This window comes from Sceloporus occidentalis, unplaced genomic scaffold (genome assembly GCF_023333645.1).
Source record: "Sceloporus occidentalis isolate IW3139 unplaced genomic scaffold, rSceOcc1.0.p SCAF_69, whole genome shotgun sequence".
Lineage (NCBI taxonomy): Eukaryota > Metazoa > Chordata > Lepidosauria > Squamata > Phrynosomatidae > Sceloporus > Sceloporus occidentalis.
Genome location: NW_028317049.1, coordinates 3925964 through 3946363, shown reverse-complemented (window position 1 = coordinate 3946363; position 20400 = coordinate 3925964). Strand labels below are relative to the sequence as shown.

Here is a 20400-nt window from a genome sequence, read left to right as displayed (position 1 = left end):
CAGAGTCTTAGAACACATGCAACATTTAAACAGCATTCCCCTAAAGTGACCCGAAGCAGCTTTATTTTGGCCTGTCTGTATGGGGCCCTATAGGACTTTTATTATGCACATTTTAAATCCACCTAAGGCCATAAAACAAGGATTTGGTGAAGAGAGGCTCTCAAAAAGTTGCCATCTCTCTCTGGCATCAAATGTGGTTCTGCACGAAAGCGAAAATGTGGGAACGTGTCCTCTCCAAGCCTCTTACGACAGCTGGCTAGCACCATTTTGATTGCTTTACATGCGACGCAGCATCGGCACGCAACGGTTGGCTGCCTTATAGGAAGGCTTCCCATTACAACACTGGGTCCATCCCCTTCTGACGTTTTAATAATGGGATATCAAGCGAGAGCGACTCTAATTCCCTCTTCTGAGACTGCCGCTCGGCTTGGTGGTTAAGGTTAAGCAGGATTATGGACTCATTCTGCCAGCGAGGCAATATCCCCGTGTTCAAAGGGCTAAAAGGGAAAGAGGAGTCTGCATCTGCTACGGCTGGGAATGGGAGCCGGCTGCTTGCAATTCTGATTCCATTCCCTGCATGTTTAGAGGAGATTTGGAGAAGAAAGCAGTTCCAATGTTAGCATTTAAACCAGAGGAGAACCAGTTTAATCTCTCAGAATAGGGGTGGGAAAGTATTGAGGATTAAGGGGTCGTATTGCACCCTGCATCCCCGAGCATGGTGTAGTGGTTTGAGCATAGGACTCTGAGATCAGGGTTCGATTCCCTGCTCAGCCGTGGAAACCTGAAGGATAACCTTGGGCAAGTCACACACTCTCAGCCCCAGAAAACCCCATGATAGGGTCACCATAGGGCTGTGGTATTAGGGTGCCCATAGGGTGGAGGTCCCACATCCCTGGTTGAGTTGCTACCCCACTTTTCTGTGCCAGAACAAGGTGCAAGATTCCCTCAGTTCTTTTGGTGCCAAATACTGGCACATGTTACTGCTATGGCATAAGCCTTATTGGTGACAAATGATGCTGTTAACGTTTGGCAACCATGTTAAACAAGGGCTGCGTCCACACTGCAGAAATAATCCAGTATGACACCACTTTAACCTGCCATGGCTCAATGCTATGGAATCTTGGGATTTGTTGTTGGTTGTGGCACCAGAGCTCTCTGACAGAGAAGGCTAAACGTCTCACAAAACTACCATTTCCTGAGCTATGGCAGTTAAAGTGGTGTCAAAGTGGATTACAGTGCTACCTCGGGTTACGGAATTAATTCGTTCCGCGGCTCCGTTCGTAACCCGATACATTTCGCAACCCGAAAAGGCTTTCCGTTAGCGCTGGAAAGCCGCTAGCCGCGCTTCGCATTTGAATTTCGCGCCGAAACGCGCCGAAATGAATTTCGTAACCCGAAAAATAGTTCGTAACCCGGAACAGTTTTTTCCAATCTAACTTTTTCGTACCCCAGAAATTTCGTAACGCGATCAATTCGTATCCCGGGGTACCACTGTATTTCGGCAGTGCAGATGCAGCCAAGGACTCCAAAACCCATATGCCTGGTGGCAGAGATGGGCAAGAAATAAAATGTATTACAGTTGGTCCTCTGTATCCATGGATTTTTTATGCATGGATTCAACCATCCATGGTTTGAAAATATTCAAAAAATGTATATAAATCCCCAAAGCAAACCTTGATTTTGCCAGTTTATATAAGGGACACCATTTTACAACACAACTGTATTTAATGGGACTTCAGCATCCATGGATTTTGGTATCCATCTGGGTCTTGGAACCAAACCCCAACAGATACCAAGAGCCCACTGTGTTGTTGTTGTAGTAGTTGTGGATGTTGTTGTTGTTATTACCATATTTGTATACCATTCTGTGCGCCACCTTGCACAAAAAAAAAAAGGAGGCTTAGCACAACCATTAGGAAGAAAAGCTGTAGGAATTATTAACGGCGGAGTTAGGGAAAGAGAGAAACCATCCAACATGACATACCTGATATTACAGAGGAAAAACTGACATCGCTGCTGACAGCAGCGCTGTTCGTCTTCGATTTCTTCGACTCGTACCTCAAGCGATCTTGATGGGAACAAAGAAAACGCATATGAAGACACACAGACACCTATGAGAAATTTATGAGCCATCTATCAAGGCACGCTCCCAGTGCAAAGACGTAAGGGTTGGAAGAAACCATTCAGCAATAAAAACAAAAACAGCACAGCAACGGTAGCATCCATACGATCAGACAGGATCAGAAAACAATAGACCTATGGAGAAAATGAATGGGACGCCAACCTATCTCTGTCCCTTTGAGTTCCCTGCTCTTCCCCAGGTAGATATGCAATCAAGGCTTGAGCAACGGACAAAGGAAAGATGGCGGCGGTCACGGCGGATGGGGACAGAAAGGGCAACTCCCCCAGGGACAGCCCCCATCGCGGTCCGCTCCTCCCATCCATCTAACACAATTCCACGGCTGTCGTTCCTATTTAAATACTCCGGTTCCTAACTCGAATCAATGGGAAAATGTAGGTCGGACCCTAGTGTTTTTTTAACACGCGTTAAATGAGGAAGAATCGATTTAAATTTTTATCCCGCTCTACGATTCGATTTCTAATGGGGACGATTGCGGAATGCTCTAGAACCGTTCTAGGTTTAAATCGGATCCTAATAGAAACGCCACTCCTTGGATTCGATTCAGAACGCGGGGTTTCACCTAATGGGAACATCCCCTTCCTTCCTTCCTTCCTTCCTTCCTTCCTTCCTTCCTTCCTTCCTTCCCTCTCTCAGCCTCTCTGGGTGTATCCACACTGCAGAAATAAAGCAGTTTGGCACAATTTTAACTGCCATGACTCTATCCTACAGACCCGGAATTTGTAGTTTTGGTAAGGAGCCAGACAGAATAGGCCGAATACCGCCCCAAAGTACAAATCCCAAGACTCCACCGGATGGAGCCGTGACAGTTAAAGAGGTGTCAACCTGAATTATTTCTGCAGTATGGAAGGGCTGCATCTCTCTCTTTCTTTCCGCCTCCTCTCCCAATGCTTTATTTATTTACAGCCAGCCCTCCAAATCCACAGATTCTTTATCCAACCATCTAAGGCTTGAAAATATTCCCAAAATATGTAAATCCCATAAGGTTTACCTTGATTCTGCTGTTTTATATAAAGGCCTGTTACAGACTGCCAAAATAAAGCTGCTTCGGGTCTCTTTGGAGGTATGCTATTTAAATGATGCATGGGTCCTAAGGGTCCGGAGGTCGCGCCAAAGCCACACTCCATTCCTAAGCACCGGAGCGCAGCTTTGGTGCAGCTTCCGGATTCTTAGGATGCATGCATCATTTAAATAGCATACCTCCAAAGAGACCCCAAGCAGCTTTATTTTGGCAGTCTGTAACAGGCACAGACTGCCAAAATAAAGCTGCTTCGGGTCTCTTTGGAGGTATGCTATTTAAATGATGCATGGGTCCTAAGAGTCCGGAGGTTGTGCCAAAGCCACACTCCATTCCTAAGCACTGGAGGGCAGCTTTGGTGCAGCTTCTGGATTCTTAGGATGCTCGCGCCAAAGCCACACTCCATTCCTAAGCACTGGAGTGCAGCTTTGGTGCAGCTTCTGGATTCTTAGGATGCTCGCGCCAAAGCCACACTCCATTCCTAAGCGCTGGAGTGCAGCTTTGGTGCAGCTTCTGGATTCTTAGGATGCTCGCGCCAAAGCCACACTCCATTCCTAAGCGCTGGAGTGCAGCTTTGGTGCAGCTTCTGGATTCTTAGGATGCTCGCGCCAAAGCCACACTCCATTCCTAAGCACTGGAGGGCAGCTTTGGTGCAGCTTCTGGATTCTTAGGATGCTCGCGCCAAAGCCACACTCCATTCCTAAGCGCTGGAGTGCAGCTTTGGTGCAGCTTCTGGATTCTTAGGATGCTCGCGCCAAAGCCACACTCCATTCCTAAGCACTGGAGGGCAGCTTTGGTGCAGCTTCTGGATTCTTAGGATGCTCGCGCCAAAGCCACACTCCATTCCTAAGCGCTGGAGTGCAGCTTTGGTGCAGCTTCTGGATTCTTAGGGTGCATGCATCATTTAAATAGCATACCTCCAAAGAGACCCCAAGCAGCTTTATTTTGGCAGTCTGTAACAGGCCAAAATATACCATTTTACTATGCCATTGTCTTTAACAGGACCAGAGCATCCACAGATTTTGTCAAACCCCAGCAGATACCAAGGACCCACTGTATTTCATTTATTGATTTAATATGCTGCCTTTCTCCCAAATTGGACCCAAAGCAACTCGCAAAAGATGCAGAAAAATAATGATAAAAAACCCCCAATTTTAAAAAAAACAATTACACACCACATGAATATAAAAAGTATAAAATGTAAACTCTTTAAAAATACTAAGTTAAAAATATAAAACCATTAAAAACATACCAAAGCAACACCCCATTAAAGAATTATGGCCCCATACAGACAGGCCAAAATAAAGCTGCTTCGGGTCACTTTGGAGGTATGCTGTTTAAATGATGCATGCGTCCTAAGAGTCAGGAAGCTGCGCCAAAGCCACGATCCAGTCCTAAGGACTAGAGCACAGCTTTGGCGCAGCTTCCAGACTCTTAATGCACATGCATCATTGAAACAGCATACCTCCAAAGTGACCCGAAGCAGCTTTATTTTGGTCTGTCTGTATGGGGCCTATGTATTGAAAGCCTTCCCCTGAAGATTTTAAGGTTCTGGCAGGTTCATATGGGGAGATACAGCCTTCCAAGGAGTCCAGATCCAAGCTGTATAGGGCTTCCTCAGGTCTTTTTCATTACTGGACCCACTGCCTCCTTTTCCCACACTCCTGGGGCCACCTTTCTCTCCTTTCCTCATCTTTCTCTGCCCCACAACCTCTCCAAGAAGGGCAGTCCAAATACAAAATGTCATCACTGAGATGGGAAATAGTTTGTTGTGGGTTTTTTGGGCTCGGTGGCCATGTCCTAGAAGAGTTTATTCCTGATGTTTCACCAGCATCTGTGGCTGGCGTCTTCAGAGAAGAGATGGAAAACATTGGAGTCCCTCCATATTGCTGGACTGCAACACTCTGAATCAGAGTGTCGTTGTGCATTCCTGCTGGCCCTTATGGGTCGTATCAACCCTATGTTTCTATGATCTTGCAATGCCCAGTTTCCCCCACCATTGACTAGGCATAGCTGATGGGCATTGCAGTTTGAGGACCAACATTTGTGGGATGCAGGGATCACAGCCCAGTAGAAGAAGAACTGCTTTGGATGCAGAAGGTCCTACGCTCAAACCCAAGACATAGCAATTCTGCAAGACTGATTGCTATGCCAAGTCGAAGGCTTTCATGACCGGAATCCATAGGTTTCTGTGGGGTTTTCGGGCTATGTGGCCATGTTCTGAAACAGTTTTTTCCTCATGTTTCACCAGTACCCAAAAACCTCACCAAAAACTGATAGTTATGTCTGATAGTGGTGGCCTCCTATTAGGTAGATCTAAACAGGTCTGCCAAAGAAAAGGAGACACATCACTACCAGGAAAGCATTACCTCTTTCAAGGGCCAGAAGAAAATCCCGGTTCCTCTGCAGTTCCCTCATGAACTCCTCGTTCTGGAGGAAGAGCGCAATCCGCTCATCTTCAAGATACTGCTTCCATTTCCTCTCCTGGTCCAATGAGACTTGGGTTCTCTGGCTTCCCGGGCTTTTGGTTGTTTGATGGCAGCTTTGAGAACTCTAGACAAAGCATGAAGAAAGAGCCAACTAAGTAGGCATGGCAAACAGAAGCCGTTTCACACATGATGTGAAAGCAAAGCTGGGCTCAACACCAGGAACACTGAACAAGGACTGACAAAGCCTCTCCACGATTTTGCAAACATACCACATTTTGCAAACATACCGCTTTATATCTGTGTTGACAGTTTAAAAAATTTAAAATGATTAAAAATCTAAAAATCTTATTATTTCAAAAAGGAATACGAACAGAATATCTATCTATCTATCTATCTATCTATCTATCTATCTATCTATCTACGGCCAAAATAAAGCTGCTTCGAGTCACAGTGGAGGTATGGTGTTTCAATGATGCATGCATCCTAAGAGTCCAGAAGCCACACCAAAGCCACGATCCAGTTCTTAGGGCTGGAGCATGGCTTTGGTGTGACTTCTGGACTCTTAGGACACATGCATCATTGAAACACCATACCTCCACTGTGACTTGAAGCAGCTTTATTTTGGCTGTCTGTAACAGGCCTACATCAGAAAAAGCTGCTCCTTTACAAGGCTTCTTTGCACATTTTCAGCACTTCCACACTGCAGAAATCAAAGCAGCTTGACACCGCTTTTACTGTCATGACTCCATCTTGTGGAATCCGGAGATCTGTAGTTCGGCGAGGTGTTCAGCCTTGTCCGTCAGAGAGCTCTAGTGCCTCGCCAAATTACAAATCCCAGGATTCTTTAGTCTAGAGTCATGGCAAAGCGTTGCCCAACCGTTTTATTTCTAGCGTGGAAGCGCCTTTTGTCAACATGGATAAAAATGGCAACATTAGAGTCTGCCAAAACGAAAGGCAATGCTCCCTGGGGTCTTCTTGCCAGCCTTGCTGAAAGAAGCAGGCAGAGTCCAAGGTTCACCAAGGCTTGTTCACAGCAGTGGTTTATCAATACGTTCAAATGCAACCATGGTCAAAATAAGAAAACATCTCTCTTTCCCACCTGCACTTTGTCCATCTGCTGGGGCAAGATGCGAAGGAAGTCATCAGGAAGGTTGCCTAACAACGGGGGGTTCCAGTTCCGATACCGGCGTGGCGCTGGTGGGCCACTGGGATTCTGGAGATCAATCCTGCGTGGTCAAAGGAAAAAAAGGGGAGGGGAAAGACAGTAAAATGTAGGTGACGCTTAAAAATCTGGTCGCCTTCAACGAATCCATTTGGAGCAAACGTGTCTGGAGCTTAAAAATCTGGTCGCCTTCAATGACTCCAGATGGGGCAAATGAGTCTGGAAGGTATTAGAGATTGCAGTATTTCACAGAATCCTAGGCCTGTTACAGACAGCCAAAATAAAGCTGCTTCGAGTCACTTTGGAGGTATGGTATTTCAATGATACATGCGTCCTAAGAATCCAAAGGCCGCACCAAAGCCACACTCCAGTCCTAAGGACTGGAGTGCAGCTTTGGTGAAGCTTCCAGACTCTTAGGATTCATGCATCATTGAAATACCATACCTCCAAAGTGACTCGAAGCAGCTTTATTTTGGCTGTCTGTAACAGGCCCTAGAGTTGGAAGAGAACCCAAGGGCCACCCAGTCCAATCCCATTCTGCTATGTAGGAACTCTCAGTCAAAGTATCCCCAACACATGGCCATCCAGCCTCTATTTTGAAACCTCCACCACACTCCAAGGCAGTTTATTTCACTGTCAAACAGTGCACCCAGTAACACCCAGTATGGAGACCTCCATATATGTGCATTTACCCTTTCCCCATAGACCTCTGTTGGATTGGCCAGTTTGTTAATGGTCTTATTAAAACTGTTGTATTGTTGGCGACACCCCATGTTTTGTCGTCATTTCATTTCACGGGGTGTGCGACGGGGTCAATGGTACGATGGGGCAATAAAAGAACATGTAGGCCTGTTACAGACTGCCAAAATAAAGCTGCTTCAAGTCACTTTGGAGGTATGCTGTTTAAATGATACATGCGTCCTAAGAGTCCAGAAGCCGAACCAAAGCCACGCTCCAGTCCTAAGGTCTGGAGTGCAGCTTTGGTGCAGCTTCCAGACTCTTAAGATGCATGCATCATTGAAACATCATACCTCCAAAGTGACTCGAAGCAGCTTTATTTTGGCTGTCTGTATAGGGCCGTAGGCATCTGACTAACATCTCCAATTGTTGTCCTGTTTGGTTTGTAACATCTTGCTTGATGAAGAAGCCCATGGAGCTTCGAAAGCTCACAACAAGTAAATGGTGCATTTCGGTTGGCCAATAAACGTATCACTGACGGATTTCTGTTTGCGTTTGTTAAATGGCCAACACAAGCTACCCCTGCATGTTCGTTGTGAAGTGTTAAAATAAAGGAAGCCTGGGGACAACCAGGAGGGTATCCAGATTACACAGTCACAGCACTTTGATATCACTTTCACTGCCATGGATCCAGGCTATGTAATTCTAGGAGCTGTAGTTTCGCGGGGGAACTTTACAGCTCCCAGAACGACAAGCATTAGGAAGCAGCGAATTTCAAATGCCTCGCCAAACTACAAGTGACCGGCTTCCACCGGATGGCACCTCAACAGTTAATAGTGATACCAAACCTCTACAACTCCAGGAGCGTGGAAGGACTGTGCAAACTCTGTTCAGTTCTGGGACACAAAAATTAATTGGATAGTCTTTAATTCTAAGCGGAAAATTGTTTTGCGCCAGGCTCCTATGGGGAGAAGAGAAAGCACAGCAAAGCAAGCAAAACTCGCCGGTCTGATGTCTGCCCACCCTTGAAGACACATTATTACCATCTAAAGAAAGAGGGCCAGTAAGGCCATTACAGTCGGAGTCTAAAAATACCCCAGAGCACCACAGTTTCCATAGAGAGAATAGCCATGCTTCTCTGTCCCGTAAGCCCTTAGCGCACCCAAGGAATGTTGTTTTTCCATTTTGCCTAACCTAGGCCTGTTACAGACTGCCAAAATAAAGCTGCTTGGGGTCTCTTTGGAGGTATGCTATTTAAATGATGCATGCATCCTAAGAATCTGGAAGCTGCACCAAAAGCTGCACTCTGGTGCTTAGGAATGGAGTGTGGCTTTGGTGCAACTTCCGGACTCTTAGGACCCATGCGTCATTTAAATAGCATGCCTCCAAAGAGACCCGAAGCAGCTTTATTTTGGCAGTCTGTAACAGGCCCTAGTTATGTCTGCCTAACACCTCCTCCACTCCATCTTCCGACAAAGTGCAGACTGGAGCTTTTCACCTTACCTAACTTCATCTCTCTTCTTTCATTCTCCCTCCTTCCCTCTCTTCCTCCTGCTCCCATTTGTTTCTGGTTAACTTCAAGACAAGTAGAACAACTCACCATAACCGGAAGAGAAGACCCAGTGTGGTGTAATGGGTTGAGCGTTGGACTATGACTCTGGAGACCAGGGTTCAAATCCCTGCATGGCCATGCATGGCTGGCCTTGGGCAAGTCACTCTCTCTCAGCCTCAGAGGAAGGCAAGGAAAAACCTCTGAATAAATCTTGTCAAGAAAATAATGCGATAGCCTTAGGGCTTGCATGCTTTGGAAATGACTTGAAGGTACACTGCTACAACAACAACAACAAATGCAACCTTAAAACTCACTCATTTTTCATAGCTTTTTAGTCCAACCATAAAAGTTTTATAGGCCTGTTACAGACTGCCAAAATAAAGCTGCTTGGGGTCTCTTTGGAGGTATGCTATTTAAATGATGCATGGGTCCTAAGAGTCCGGAGGTCGCACCAAAGCCACACTCCATTCCTAAGCACTGGAGTGCAGCTTTGGTGCAGCTTCCAGATTCTTAGGATGCATGCATCATTTAAACAGCATACCTCCAAAGAGACCCAAAACAGCTTTATTTTGGCAGTCTGTAACAGGCCATAGTACAGTTACTCAGATAGATACATCTATGGAGAGGGGGGAGATTCCACTGAAACATTAGAAGAGCCTATTGAAAGTAAGGAGGGAAGGTAGGAGGAGATGAGAGAGACTGGGGAATTTTAAAAGCAGCTGTAAAAATGGGATGACAAACCATGACAAATTAGGACCAATGGTGGATGTCTACTTCATATGATCAGCCCTGTAATGTCTGTTGTTCATCACAGTTTCCTTGATCTGAATGTTGGTAGATACTGGTGGCAGAAGAATCTAGCAATGTGGAGTCTATGACCAGGGACTGGGATTTGGTGGTGGATTCAGGATTCATGTTGTATGCTTTCAAGTCGTTTCCAACTTACGGTTGCCCTACGTCGAACCTATCATGCAGTTTTCTGGGGCTAAGAGTATGGCCTGTTACAGACTGCCAAAATAAAGCTGCTTGGGGTCTCTTTGGAGGTATGCTATTTAAATGATGCATGGGTCCTAAGAGTCCGGAGGTCGCGCCAAAGCCACACTCCATTCCTAAGCACCGGAGTGCAGCTTTTGGTGCAGCTTCCGGATTCTTAGGATGCATGCATCATTTAAATAGCATACCTCCAAAGAGACCCCAAGCAGCTTTATTTTGGCAGTCTGTAACAGGCCTATGTGTCTTGTGTAAGGTCACCCAGTGGGTTTACATGGCCCCAAAGGGGAATCAAAGCCTAATCTCCAGAGTCATAGTCCGACGTTCAAACCATTACACTATGGTGGCTCTTGCAACGTTCATTTAAAACGCACACACCATTTTCTAATCCTTAAGTCTGGAAAGTTAAACCCACCAAAAACCATGGATGCCAGCTGCGAAAGCCTTCAGCTTTACACTGAAAGGTTTGAAAGTAAGGGGGCTACATAGTCGATCAAATATCTGGTCAGGCATTGGTGTGTGACTTGAATAGGATCCAGTTTTAATTCCCTCCTCACTCCATGACCAGTGCAGGGCATCTTTATGCAAAACTGAATAAGATTTGCCAGTCAATTTAAGCTGCATAATATGTATATACACTGCAGAATCCAGCACTGGAAAAGTAGACATTTGGGCTGCTTTGGTTCCACAGCCTTCATAAGTCTCCCCAGAGTCCAGCTCTCAGAATGAGAATCAACACTGTGATCCTTTAAGGAAGAAGAGTCTCCATTCAGCAGGCAAAAGATACCAGTGAACTAGCAGGCAATGAGAAGGGACCACCAACATCCATGGACGGATATTTAGAGCAATTCCCTCTGCCAGGATTCTGGGAGGTGGAAGAGAGCAGCAGCCAGACATCCTTAACCAACATGTGCGAGGGAGGCCTGATGGAAGAAGGCATGGAGCCAACAGATCCAGAGGAAAGGATGAAGGAAGCACAGAGAGGGCCAAACTCGGCTGTGTTTCAGATCTTGGCATGGCTTGCAGATGCTCACATTACCCCCAAGGAGTCTAAAGCTGGGAGTTAACTTTCTCAGGTCATTCAGTGAAGCATAAAAATCCACAGAGGCAGCAAGAAACAGTAAGTCTGACCTCACAGAGATGTAGGGATGCCAACTCTCAGTGCCTGTTTTCGTGGATCATGGATCATGAGTCAATAGTGTGATGCAGCAGCTAAAAAGGACAAAATGATCCTAGGCTGCATCAATAGTAGTGTAGTGTCTAGATCAAGGGAGGTAATACTGCCATTCTATTTTGCTTTGGTCAGACTTCACCTAGAATACTGTGTCCAGTTCTGGGCACCACAAACCAAGAAGGATGTGGACAAGATGGAGCGTGTCCAAAAAGCCGACCAGAATGGTGAAAGATCTGGATACCATGCCCTCTGTGGAGTGATTTAGGGAGACGAGTATGTTCAGCCTGGAGAAGAGAAGGTTAAAGACTATACACATGATCACATATACTCATGTATAGGTCTAGAAATGTTAGTCAAAATATTGATCCAAAAATCCTAGGTCAGCTTATTCATGGGTCAGTGTAAGTACTTTATTTTAACTCTTACCAAAAAAAAAGGAACCATCTCTTTGGCCTGTTACAGACTGCCAAAATAAAGCTGCTTCGGGTCTCTTTGGAGGTATGCTGTTTAAATGATGCATGCATCCTAAGAATCCGGAAGCTGCACCAAAAGCTGCACTCCAGTGCTTAAGAATGGAGTGTGGCTTTGGCGCGACCTCCGGACTCATAGGACCCATGCATCATTTAAATAGCATACCTCCAAAGTGACCTGAAGCAGCTTTATTTTGGCTTGTCTGTATGGGGCCTTTGTCTGCATAGTGGCACCTCCTTTGTGGTATGTGTGCATTTTCTTTGCTCCATCTGTGTCTCGATGCTTCCCCCACAAATCACACAATCATGATTTACCGTAATTCCCTATCCATCCATCCAACTTTTAGGGTGGGCATAAACAGTTATGCCTGCTGGAATTTTCTAAGCTCTTTGGCATGGTTTCGTTTTGCTTCGTCCTTTACATCCTTTGTTACCTGCCCCTAGGATTTACCCTTGACCTATCCACGGGTCATAATTTTGTCCCCAAACCTGCCCTCGACTTATACATGAGGTCGAGTATATACAGTAGTTTCTTGTAGGTATTTTTATCCCACTTTGCAACCTGTATGGCAATCCGCTGTGCCGTCCCAAGAGAACAGCTCACGCAGGTCACCCAGATCGCACAAGTGCTAAGGCTTAATGTACAGAAAGACAGGTTGTGAATGAATATGAGAAGAAACTCCTTAGCAGCGGAGGGCATTGAATCCCTGGAGATCTGCAAGCAGAAGCAGGGCTACTCAATGTTGGAGATGTTCTTCCTCCAGATGTCCTGCATCAACCAGCGAGGTGCACTAGATGCTTCCAAGACCTTTTCCAAACACGAGTCTGACAAACTCCAAGTGAGGGTTGCTGCTTACCTGGGGGGTGGTGTCGGGGGCGCCTGTGGGTACTGTCGGTCAAATACATGCATGTCATAGGAAGGGGGAGAGTAAACAGGAGGTGGCTCTTCATCTGAGCTGTCAGGTTCCAGAGTCCGTTCCAAAATCTGAATTGAGTAAGAGGAAAAGATAGACACAATTAGAAATGTTTGCAACATTTATGGACAGAGGCTGAGTCGCGCACTCTCGGCCTCAGCAACCCCATGACAGGTTCACCTCAGGGTTGCCACAAGTCAGAAGCGACTTGAAGGCCCACAACAACAATTCATAATGCCACCAAGCTGAATCTGGCTGACCCACCGTATATCATAATGGACTGTCAACTGCTTAACAACACTCACCCACCCGCCCCTTTTCACCAGCCCCAAGCAGGCAATAAAATACGTTCTACAAAGACTGCTGGTGTCCGTCATCAAAAACACAAGACTGGGCAAACAACCAACAATGTGCCCTTAAGTCACCCGGGAGAGGATGTCTTCTCTAACTCCTGCTGCACACAGCCAAAGGGATCGGGCTGGCCATATTTAGATGCCAGAAGACTCTGGTGTGGGGGATTCCTGCTATCATCTTGTTTTCAAAGCCATAAATAGCAGAGGAGCATCTCAGAGCACAAAACCTTCCCGCAGTTGTCCCCTTTTCCTACAGCATGCCCTTGTCAGACCTGCTTTCAAAACTATGCAAGGCCTTCCATTATTTGCACAGTTGCTGCTCCAGGACTCCTCTTGGCTGGGCCCAAAAAGTTGCAAACTAAGGCCTGTTACAGACTGCCAAAATAAAGCTGCTTCGGGTCTCTTTGGAGGTATGCTATTTAAATGATGCATGCATCCTAAGAATCCGGAAGCTGCAGCAAAGCAAGTGCTTAGAGATGGAGTGTGGCTTTGGTGTGACCTCCGGACTCTTAGGACCCATGCATCATTTAAATAGCATACCTCCAAAGAGACCCGAAGCAGCTTTATTTTGGCAGTCTGGAACAGGCCTAAGTGATTCCAGAGGTTTCCAAGCTTTACTGTGCAGGCACAGAATAACCCACTTGTGTGATTCACAGAGATCACAAAGAAGAAGTCACATATCCTTGCATAGCCTTCAATTGTCTAGATTTGACAGCGACAGTCACAATAAGGCTTTGCACAATGTGCTAGACTTTAATTTTATTTCCTTAATTGTTTTAACTACTTTTAATTTCATGATGGCTTACGGGTGATGTCGTGCCTTCACGTTGTTTCTGACTGACGGCGACCCTATCACAGGCAAGTTTCTTCAGAGGGGGTTTGCCATTGCCGTCCTTCTGAGGCTGAGAGAATGCGACTTGCCCAAGGTTACCCAGTGGGTTTATATGGCTGAGCCGGTCTACAGAGTCATAGTCCAATGCTCAAACCCCTATGCTATGATGGCTTTGTAAAAGATGCTGCTAATTTTAACTATGCAAAGGGGTCTTGCAGCACTTTTGAGATTTACGTAACTGGAAAAGTAGTTGTAGCATAAGCTTTCACAGACTTGGGTCTGCTTCTTCAGATATATGGAGCATTTCGTTCACGGAGTGGAAGACGCTGCCTTGGAGAGTGCTGGAGTCTCCTTCTTTAGGCCTGTTACAGACTGCCAAAATAAAGCTGCTTCGGGTCTCTTTGGAGGTATGCTGTTTAAATGATGCATGCACCCTAAGAATCCGGAAGCTGCACCAAAGCTGCACTCCAGTGCTTAGGAATGGAGTGTGGCTTTGGCGCGACCTCCGGACTCTTAGGACCCAGGCATCATTTAAATAGCATACCTCCAAAGAGACCCCAAGCAGATTTATTTTGGCAGTCTGTAACAGGCCCTTGAGATTTTTAAACAGAGGCTAGATGGCTATCTGTCGAGATTGAGTCTATGTCTTCCTGCAAGGCAGAATTGGTTGGATTGGATGACCCTTAGGGTCTGTTCCAACTCTAGGATTCTAGGATTTGTGATTCTACCCCACAATCTACCTTAAAAGCAAGGGTTGTTGAAGAAAACACAAACGCACACTCTCCTGCCGGTGAGCCATAGTACAAAGAACAGCGGCAGGGAAATCAGATTCAAAGCTCCATAACTATGGCCTGTTACAGACTGCCCAAATAAAGCTGCTTGGGGTCTCTTTGGAGGTATGCTATCTAAATGATGCATGGGTCCTAAGAGTCCGGAGGCCGCGCCAAAGCCACACTCCATTCCTAAGCACTGGAGGGCAGCTTTGGTGCAGCTTCCAGATTCTTAGGAAATAGCATACCTCCAAAGAGACCCGACGCAGCTTTATTTTGGCAGTCTGTAACAGGCCCAAGTAGTGTTAAATGGCCCCAGGAAAATGCCCGTTCTTTGTTTCTAGCCATTCATTTGAGACCGAGTAACTAGGAGGCTGAAGGGCGTCTTCAGGTTTCCATCCCTTCTACATCGCTGCCTCTCAGAAACCGAGGCTTACATCCTCACTGAAGGGTCCCTTCTTTCAAGAGGGAACTGTCACGAATAAATGAGAAAGGATCAGGACACGAGAGAAAGCAACTAGGCAGCTATCGCTGGAAGGAAAACCCACATCTTGGAGCCTGGCAAATCCTTTACACTTCGTCATGTGCCCACGTCTTTAAAACCAGATCAGAACCTTAAGTAGCTTCAAAGCACGGTAATAAGCATTAATTAGTTAACCAAACCCCACTGACCTCCTTTACTAAAAAAATAAAACAGATGTAACCAAGTTACGAACACAAAACCAGGTGACATAGGCCCAATACAATGTCTAAGGTCTTTGAACTAAGACTATCTGTGAGTGTGTCTGGTCACACTTGTCTTAAAAAATAATCTCACAGTGACACCTTGACTTTCCAAAGGTTCAGTATACACAAACTTTGGCCTGTTACAGACTGCCAAAATAAAGCTGCTTCGGGTCTCTTTGGAGGTATGCTCTTTAAATGATGCATTGGTCCTAAGAGTCCGGAGGTCGCGGCAAAGCTGCTTCGGGTCTCTTTGGAGGTATGCTATTTAAATGATGCATGGGTCCTAAGAGTCCGGAGGTCGTGCCAAAGCCACACTCCATTCCTAAGCACTGGAGTGCAGCTTTGGTGCAGCTTCTGGATTCTTAGGGTGCTCGCGCCAAAGCCACACTCCATTCCTAAGCACTGGAGTGCAGCTTTGGTGCAGCTTCTGGATTCTTAGGATGCTCGCGCCAAAGCCACACTCCATTCCTAAGCGCTGGAGTGCAGCTTTGGTGCAGCTTCTGGATTCTTAGGGTGCTCGCGCCAAAGCCACACTCCATTCCTAAGCGCTGGAGTGCAGCTTTGGTGCAGCTTCTGGATTCTTAGGGTGCTCGCGCCAAAGCCACACTCCATTCCTAAGCGCCGGAGTGCAGCTTTGGTGCAGCTTCTGGATTCTTAGGATGCTCGCGCCAAAGCCACACTCCATTCCTAAGCGCTGGAGTGCAGCTTTGGTGCAGCTTCTGGATTCTTAGGATGCTCACGCCAAAGCCACACTCCATTCCTAAGCGCTGGAGTGCAGCTTTGGTGCAGCTTCTGGATTCTTAGGATGCTCGCGCCAAAGCCACACTCCATTCCTAAGCACTGGAGGGCAGCTTTGGTGCAGCTTCTGGATTCTTAGGATGCTCGCGCCAAAGCCACACTCCATTCCTAAGCACCGGAGTGCAGCTTTGGTGCAGCTTCTGGATTCTTAGGATGCTCGCGCCAAAGCCACACTCCATTCCTAAGCACCGGAGTGCAGCTTTGGTGCAGCTTCCGGATTCTTAGGACCCATGCATCATTTAAACAGCATACCTCCAAAGAGACCCCAAGCAGCTTTATTTTGGCAGTCTGTAACAGGCCTTTGTTTCATGCATAAAATCATTAAAATGTTGTGTATAAAACTACTTTTAGGCTAAGCATATAAGGTGCACATGAAACACAAAAGAATTTTGTGTTTAGACCTGGGTCCCATCAACAACATATCTCAAGATGTATAGCGTATATACGTCTACCTCATGTAGAAGTCGAAAGCAGGGTTTGGGGCCCAGATTATGGATTTTGATATGACATGTGGGTAAGTCAATGGTAAAACTTTTAAGGTATGTAAGAAAGGATGAAGCAAAGGAAAATGATGCCAAAGAACTTAGAAGATTTGGGAGGCATAAACAGTTTCTGCTCACCCTAAAGACTGGATGGATGAGAGAGTAAAGTGGGCTGTTGGTTCTTAGGTGCTCTGAGAAGGTGCTTCTTTTAGGTGCTCTCACTTTTCACCAGGGGATGGTTCCTTTTTTTAATAAGAGTTAAAATACAGTACTTACATTGACCTGTGGAAGCTGACCCAAGGTTTTTGGGTCAATATTTTGTATGTATGTACAGTATACAAGTATTCCAAAAACTGAAAAAAATCCAAAATCCAAAACACTTCTGGTACCAAGTATTTCTGGTCCCAATATGTAATAGGTGGGCTACCAAAGGATATGACACTGAGGACCTTCACAAAGCTGGGGATGGTCCTACAAAGGGATGTCATATTGAGGAGGGAGCAAGCTTGTTTTCTGCTGCTCCAGAGACTAGGACCTGGAGCAATGGATGCAAGTTACAGCAAAAGAGATTTCTTCTGAACATTAGGAAAAACGTCCTGATAGTAAGAGCTGTCCAACAGTGGAACACACTCCTTCCTCGGAGTGTAGTGGAGTCTCCTTCCTTAGAGGTCTTGAAACAGAGGCTGGATGGTCATCTGTTGGGGATGCCTTGATTTGGATTTCCTGCATGGCAGAATGGGGTTGGACTGGATGGCCCTTGCGGTCTCTTCGAACTCTATTATTCCATGAGTCTATGATTCTATGATCCAACCAATACTACCCCAAGAAGAACACTTGGTAAAGCTTACCTCTGGAGGAATACTGTCATCTGAATCAGAGCTGTCATCACATCCGCTGCCATCTAAATTCATCTGCAGCAGCTGGTCAATGGTAGCATCCACTGCACCGTTGTTAGCCCTCAAGACACATTCAATGATGTCGTAATCCATATTGGGGAACATAGTCTTGAAATCCTCCATCGCCTGGTTAAACTCCAGCCGCCGGACCTGCCTAGCAGGGCGGCTGTTGTTGAGTTCCTGGGCGGAAGAGCTGTTCCTTGAGCTACCATTGCTGCTGCTCCGTCGGAACAGACTTGTCATTTTTGATAACTGTTTTTGGAAAATGTTTAATTTTTTTCTTCTTCTTCAAATCAGCTTTTGAGGTAGAGAAAATAAGTAATAAAAAGGGAAGGAAGAAAGGGGGATAATAATCAAACTGTACAAATCCCAAACCAGGAATAAGAAAGGACCGAGGCACGACCCGTCTTCCAATTTCGTGGTCAAGAAGCTAAGTAGCCATCTTCCAGTAACACTGGTCGGTACTCCGCCACAAAATGGTGGGACATTGGAGCTGCCGAAGGAAGACGGAGATGAATAAACCTGAAGCGTTTCCAACTAGGTGAATCTGCCGCAGGAGGTTGCTTGGGTCTTCAGAAATACTACTTCAGCCTCAGAAGCATGTCAGCCTGCAAATAAGCAAACATATTTTGTATTAGAAGATCAGGCACAAATACGTAGAGGTACATGATAGTAAACCTCCCTTCATTCCCCATCCCCATGCACAAAACTTTATGAAGTTGGGTAGACTATAAGGCTGCATCTGATACAGTTTGAGACCACTTTGACTGCCATGGAATCTTGGGATTTGTAGTTTGTCTGACAGAGAAGCTAAGGCCTGTTACAGACTGCCAAAATAAAGCTGCTTGGGGTCTCTTTGGAGGTATGCTGTTTAAATGATGCATGCGTCCTAAGAATCCGGAAGCTGCACCAAAGCTGCACTCCAGTGCTTAGGAATGGAGTGTGGCTTTGGCGCGACCTCCGGACTCTTAGGACCCATGCATCATTTAAATAGCATACCTCCAAAGAGACCCCAAGTAGCTTTATTTTGGCAGTCTGTAACAGGCCTTTATAGTTGTGGTGAAGGGAAGCAGACGTAGGGTGTATCTACACTGAAGAAATAATGCGGTTTGACATCGTTTTAACTACCATGCCTCCATCCTACAGTTCCTGGGAATTGAAGTTTTGTAAGGCACCAGCACTCTTTGGCCCAGAAGACTTGTAAAACCAAAGATGGCAGGATTCCATAGGATGGAGTGACAGCACTTAAAGTGGCGCCAGATTGTATTATTTCTATAGTGTAGATGCGCCCCAAGATGCCAAATGTCTTTTAGGGGTAGAAAACCCATACCTTAAAGCTGGACATTTTGAACACACAGGACTAAACCGAGCCGTGTCACCATCTCATTCTCCAGCACTTCCACAAAAGCTGCTTGTTACCAGGATAAGCCAAGCTTTTTCCATCGACTGTCCAGACAGACGAGAAAATAACCATAGCAACCTGAAAGAAAAATGCATGTTTTAGTGCTCTGCCATTCCTTACTCTATTGAACAATTTGAGAATGAATTAGGAAAAAGCAAAAACAAAGCTGACATTTAGGTTAGGCGTTCCCATCACTTCTCGGAAATCCATGGCTCCTCCGTCATCATAAATGTTAGCAAATCTCCCCCACATTCACTAAAGGGCATTGTGGTTCATATGCGCATGACTGCAAGGGAGTAGTTACATTTTTCAGAACGCAGATTAATACTATCGTGTTAAATGTTCCGCGCACAATTATGATTCAAGGCTGGTAATATATCATCTCCATTATGTCACCGTACTTGTTCAACCTATATGCAGAAATTGGCCTGTTACAGACAGCCAAAATAAAGCTGCTTCGAGTCACAGTGGAGGTATGGTGTTTCAATGATGCAAGAGTCCAGAAGCCACACCAAAGCCATGCTCCAGTCCTTAGGGATGGAGTGTGGCTTTGGTGCGACTTCTGGACTCTTAGGACGCTTGCATCATTGAAACACCATACCTCCACTGTGACTCGAAGCAGCTTTATTTTGGCTGTCTGTAACAGGCCATTATATGTTGTTGTTGTTCCCTCAAGTTATTTCTGACTTATGGCAACCCTAAAACCATATCATGGGGTGTTTCTTTCCAATATCTGTTCAGAGAAGGTTCACCATTATCTTTCCCCGAGGCTGAGACACTTGAAACGCTACACCATACTGGCTCTCTGAAAGGACTAGACAAAATCCTTAAGTATAAAGATAAACTACTGAGCACTGAAGTCAGAGTTGTCCAGATTCAACGCTGTATTCTGATTTGGTCAAGCCCCCACCTGGAATATTGCGTCCAGTTCTGGGCACCACAATTCAAAAAGTACATTGAGAAACAGGAGCCATGTGTCCAAAGGAGGGCAACCAAAATGGTGAGGGTCTGGAAACCATGCCCTATGAGGAACGACTTAGGGAGCTGGGGATGTTTAGCCTGGAGAAAAGAAGGTTAAGAGGTGATATGATAGCCCTGTTTAAATATTTGAAAGGATGTCATATTGAGGAGGGAGCAAGCTTGTTTTCTGCTGCTCCAGAGACTAGAAGACGGAACAGTGGATGCAAGCTATAGGAAAAGAGATCCCTCCAACTTCCTGACAGTAAGGGCTGTTCCACAGTGGAACACACTTTCTTGGAGTGTAGTAGTCTCCTTCCTTGGAGGTCTTTAAACAGAGGCTGGATGGCCATCTGGCGGGGATGCTTTGATTGAGAGTTCCTGCATGGAAGGGGGTTGGACTGGATGGCCCTAGTGGTCTCTTCCAACTCTATGATTCTATGAAGTTACAGGAAAAGAGATTCCACCTCAACATTAGGAGGAACTTCCTGACAGTAAGGGCTGTTCGACAGAGGAATGCACTCCTTCCTCGGAGGGTGATAGAGTCTCCTTCCTTGGAGGTCTTTAAACAGAGGCTGGATGGACATCTGACGGGGATGCTTTGACTGAGAGTTCCTGCATGGCAGAATGGGGTTGGACTGGATGGCCCTTGGGGTC

At 46.0% G+C, this 20400-nt stretch overlaps 1 protein-coding gene across 5 annotated transcripts in view; it reads right to left on the bottom strand.

Moving 5' to 3' along the window:
- Positions 1-20400, bottom strand: part of CUEDC1 (CUE domain containing 1) — a 79570-nt gene that overhangs the window by 10963 nt on the left and 48207 nt on the right. For 3 of the 5 annotated variants that reach the window (XM_089494056.1, XM_089494059.1, XM_089494061.1), the window contains 6 exons: positions 18715-18864; positions 17337-17992; positions 12471-12598; positions 6687-6813; positions 5528-5711; positions 1985-2068 (listed from right to left, as the gene is read on the bottom strand). In XM_089494056.1, coding sequence (XP_089350182.1) covers positions 1985-2068; positions 5528-5711; positions 6687-6813; positions 12471-12598; positions 17337-17627 — 814 coding nt within the window. In that variant the 5' untranslated portion in view covers positions 17628-17992; positions 18715-18864. The remainder of the gene's footprint in view (positions 1-1984; positions 2069-5527; positions 5712-6686; positions 6814-12470; positions 12599-17336; positions 17993-18714; positions 18865-20400) is intronic. The other 2 variants (XM_089494058.1, XM_089494060.1) reach the window with 2 other exon arrangements.